Below are 3784 nucleotides of genomic sequence, written 5' to 3' on the forward strand. Positions count from 1 at the left end.
TTTGCCTGAACCAGGCAGAGAGGTGGAAAGTTGAATGACGAAGCAGCAGCAGCTGCTGTCAACTGAAGTAAAAAGCTTACGGCTTACCCATCCAGGCACTAACCACCAATGATTGTGAATCATTCTACTGTACTACTGAACAACAATTCAGAAAGCAATATATATAATATATAGATATCAATTCTATACATTTATTATAACTGATATGTTTCAGAGACTCAATGTGATTTTCCAAATTTAACAGTCACTCATTTAAAAGAAGGCAGATATTCATGTATGGAAGGTGAAAAATGCTGAAATGACAAAAAAATCTATGTAAAAAATCAATAAAATAGAAAAATATAAATAAATGCTACATAAATAATAATTTAATGTATAACTGAACAAATAAACAATGAAATGTAATTAGCTGGGATATTCATAGACAGATGTCTACATGCCTTTATGTAGTGATGCATTTCCCATCAAGTACCACAATTTACTCATTTCATTTTGCATTTGATTATGTATTAATGTACCCATTTCAGCTTATATTTATTTATTTATTTTAAAGTATATTTTTTTCAGCAAAGGGCCACAGGTCGGATTCAAACCCTGGGCCGCTGCAGCAAGGACTTAGTACATGGGTCGCCAGCTCTACCCACTGAGCTAACCGGGCACCATCATTTCATATTCATACAACTCTGACATACCATCACCTTTTAAGTAGATGTGCTTAACATGTTAGCAAATGATTTTACACATCCAGCAGACACAGAGCAACATTAGCATTCATTTGGGGTGATGCTGACACTGATGCTGACACTGTCACTGACACACACTCTTCATACAGTCAACACACTATGTCGCCTCCTTTCATTCCTATAAGCATTAAAGGTGCTCTAAGCAAAATTGGCATTTTGGCTAACTTCCGGTCTGCTCCTTCAGTTAGCAGTCCCTTCCCTCCTCCCCACATCACTGCACTGACATTCTGTTGTCTGCCCTTTCCATCTGTATACAGTGCAGTACAGTAAAAAGTGCAAAAAAAAAAAAGAAAAATAGATTAAATAGTGCAACATTTAATGGGAGTGATCAGACCACACATAAGGTGCAAATAATATTAAAGTAAACATGTACAAAACAAGGTACAGACCTGTAGTGTAATATACAGGAAGTAATCATGGTTACTGCACATTTATCTCCTGGAACAGTCACATATTCATCAATGATTGGCTGATTAACATGCGCCAATACTTCAGTTTCAAGTTGGGCCCTATAGGCATTTTTCACAGCAGCCACATGGAATAGTAGGGTAAACACAGGTGTTGAATGATGCTGATAATTACGGTTCTGTTCCACTCAGGTCAAACACAGTCAGGGTGCTGCTATTGTGCATGTTGGCTCACTGGAATGGCTCTACTACACTAAATTACAATTTATTGTCAAAAAGGCTGCTGTGAAAAAGGTATATTATGAAGTGGTGTGTTAAAGTCCTCACGTTTGTTTTGATGGCTTTTTTTGTTTGTTTTATGCCACAAATAAAACATTCTGTAGTGTAAATGTTCGCTTCAGGGGCATGACCAAAAACATATTCAAAGTCACATTGGGTTCACACTGTTTTTGGCCTTGAACACATTGTGAATAAAATGGATGAAGCATCCATTACTTTCCTCTGTCCTCCTTTGGTGATGATCCTCTCAGCATGGTCTTTATCTTAGCCAGACTCCTGGGACTGCTTCCTCCAGGCTGACACACACACAGACAAGATCAAGATATCAGATGAAAAGGATTCATCAGAATAGTGAAATAATGGGTCTTGGTACTAACCTTTACTGTAGAGAGCAGCTCCTCTCCTCCTGAAGGTGGGGCGTTGTAGAATATGGAGGTGGAGAATACTTGTGGAGAGGTGGAGGTAGTAGACTGGTTGAGGGTATCCGCTTCAGAACAACATTCAACATTTCATTTTTGCATATTCTCTTATATGGAATGACATTCCATTGTATTTTCCATTATTTTCCGTTTTCTACTTTGTGTGTGTCAAACTTCAGAATGTATATGGGCAGTAACCAGGCTGGATAGTAGACTGCTCCACAGAGATTGATGATAGAAAAGAGTCTGACCTTGGCTGTTATGGTGATGCCGTTTCTGTGGTGGTCTGTGTTTCCTCTTCTTGCTAAGCTTGATGATGTACTTCTGAACTGAAGTGCTCAGAACACACTGCGACTGTTAGAGAAAAGACAAATGAGTATGACAATTAATGTGTGATTTGATATTTAACGCAGGATATGGAACTGACCCATAGTTTTAGACCTCACCAACCTTGACATCAGAGAAGTTTGGCTGCACAGGCTTCATAAACACCACTGTATCGTAAATGTCTTTGGTCCTGGGGCCTGTTTGGAAGAATCAAGACAGTAACCGTACAATGCTACCAACGATTCTGAGGTGAACTTATTATTTAACTTAATTATTAACCAAACATTTTTAACATCTATCACACTTTACAGGCTTACTTCCTGCTTCAAATTTGAGCTACCGTACTACCAGCCAACTCATGTGGAATGGCTTATTAATATAAGGGAGCTGGGAGTGAATGGATATTTTGAATAGGTTTTTGTTTAGATGCCTGAAATAAGGCAGGCAATAAGAGATTTTCAAGTTTTGTTCTACGACATAAAATATGCCAGTTAGTTTCCCACCTGTGAATATTGAACCTTTTCTTAAAAAAGGTCAAATGAGACTAGAAAGGTTGTTGAATACATTAAACGTCAGTGCGCTGAACACAGAGACTTGTATTTTTAGCAAAGCATTAGCTAATTAGCTGACTTCTAATAACCAACATAAACTCATCGCCCACCTTGGTTTTACTCACTTATTGGATTTGTTTCCCTCTCCAGCAGTATACTTGGAATAGCAGTACTGCATGCTCTGTTCTGCTGTTGCTCACGTGTTTGCTGCTCTTCTTTGATAATAGTTGGCAGGTCGATATCCTCATAGATGGGATTCTCTGAGACAGCATGGTTGCCTTCAAACACATCCAGAGTGAGGCCCTGTTCACCACTGGAGTTTAACTGGAAGTTTGCACTGAGCTGTCCTGTGTCCTCCAAGTGTGTCTGGCATGGAGGGGGGTCATTCGTGGGGCTCTGGTCTCTGTGCAGGAACTGTGACCACTCATCACCTGACAGGAGTTCCTCCACTAGCTTCACTGGACTGGAGACTTTAAAGAAGCTGAAAGGACTGAGTAAAATACAGGGCAAGTAGTATAGAGGAACCATTCGTATAAATATGTTTTTACTATTTGTTGCCTGCTGATACATCACTAGTTGGATTCAGCTTAGAGCCACACCAAGAAAGCTTTTTCATGTTCAATATAAATATTTATCTCTGACAGGTAAAAATAAAAGGGTCCAACAAAGCTAAATTGCATATGAACATAATTTGTAGGAGATAAGGTTAATGAACGCATTAGTGACCATCTGTCTAAAGGCAGCCCAGTCTTCTTGGTCCTCTTTTTCTGTAGTATTTTGCAGGAGCTGGGCGAGTGGGCAATGTAATAGGGCTCAGCAGCTTTTGTGGACATAGCTAATGTCATAGGTGAAAAGACCGAAGAGCTTGTTGACGAAGGAAACTACATAGAAGAACGGAGAGACAAGCTTGTAGACATTTTGTGAAATAAAAGGCTGCAGACAGACGGCGAGTGGCCTTCTTGCTGTTGGACTAGTCAGTGATATTAGCTCTTTGCTAATTGTGTTCTAGGTAACCTGTCTTTGTCCAAGCGTAAAGGAGAAACTAAGGTGGCCACAAA

General features: G+C 39.5%; 1 protein-coding gene across 1 annotated transcript in view; it reads right to left on the reverse strand.

The window, feature by feature from the left end:
- Nucleotides 1-603: 603 nt before the first annotated feature.
- si:dkey-9i23.6 overlaps nt 604-3784 on the reverse strand; it is an 8828-nt gene continuing 5647 nt past the window's right edge. Inside the window, exons 4-8 of the mRNA XM_035659749.1 lie at nt 2852-3216; nt 2299-2372; nt 2100-2202; nt 1807-1916; nt 604-1725 (exon numbers count right to left, since the gene is read on the reverse strand). Coding sequence (XP_035515642.1) covers nt 1642-1725; nt 1807-1916; nt 2100-2202; nt 2299-2372; nt 2852-3216 — 736 coding nt within the window. The 3' untranslated portion in view covers nt 604-1641. The remainder of the gene's footprint in view (nt 1726-1806; nt 1917-2099; nt 2203-2298; nt 2373-2851; nt 3217-3784) is intronic.

Source organism: Morone saxatilis, unplaced genomic scaffold (assembly GCF_004916995.1).
Source record: "Morone saxatilis isolate NCDOM2014 unplaced genomic scaffold, NCSU_SB_2.0 Contig17, whole genome shotgun sequence".
Taxonomy (NCBI): domain Eukaryota; kingdom Metazoa; phylum Chordata; class Actinopteri; family Moronidae; genus Morone; species Morone saxatilis.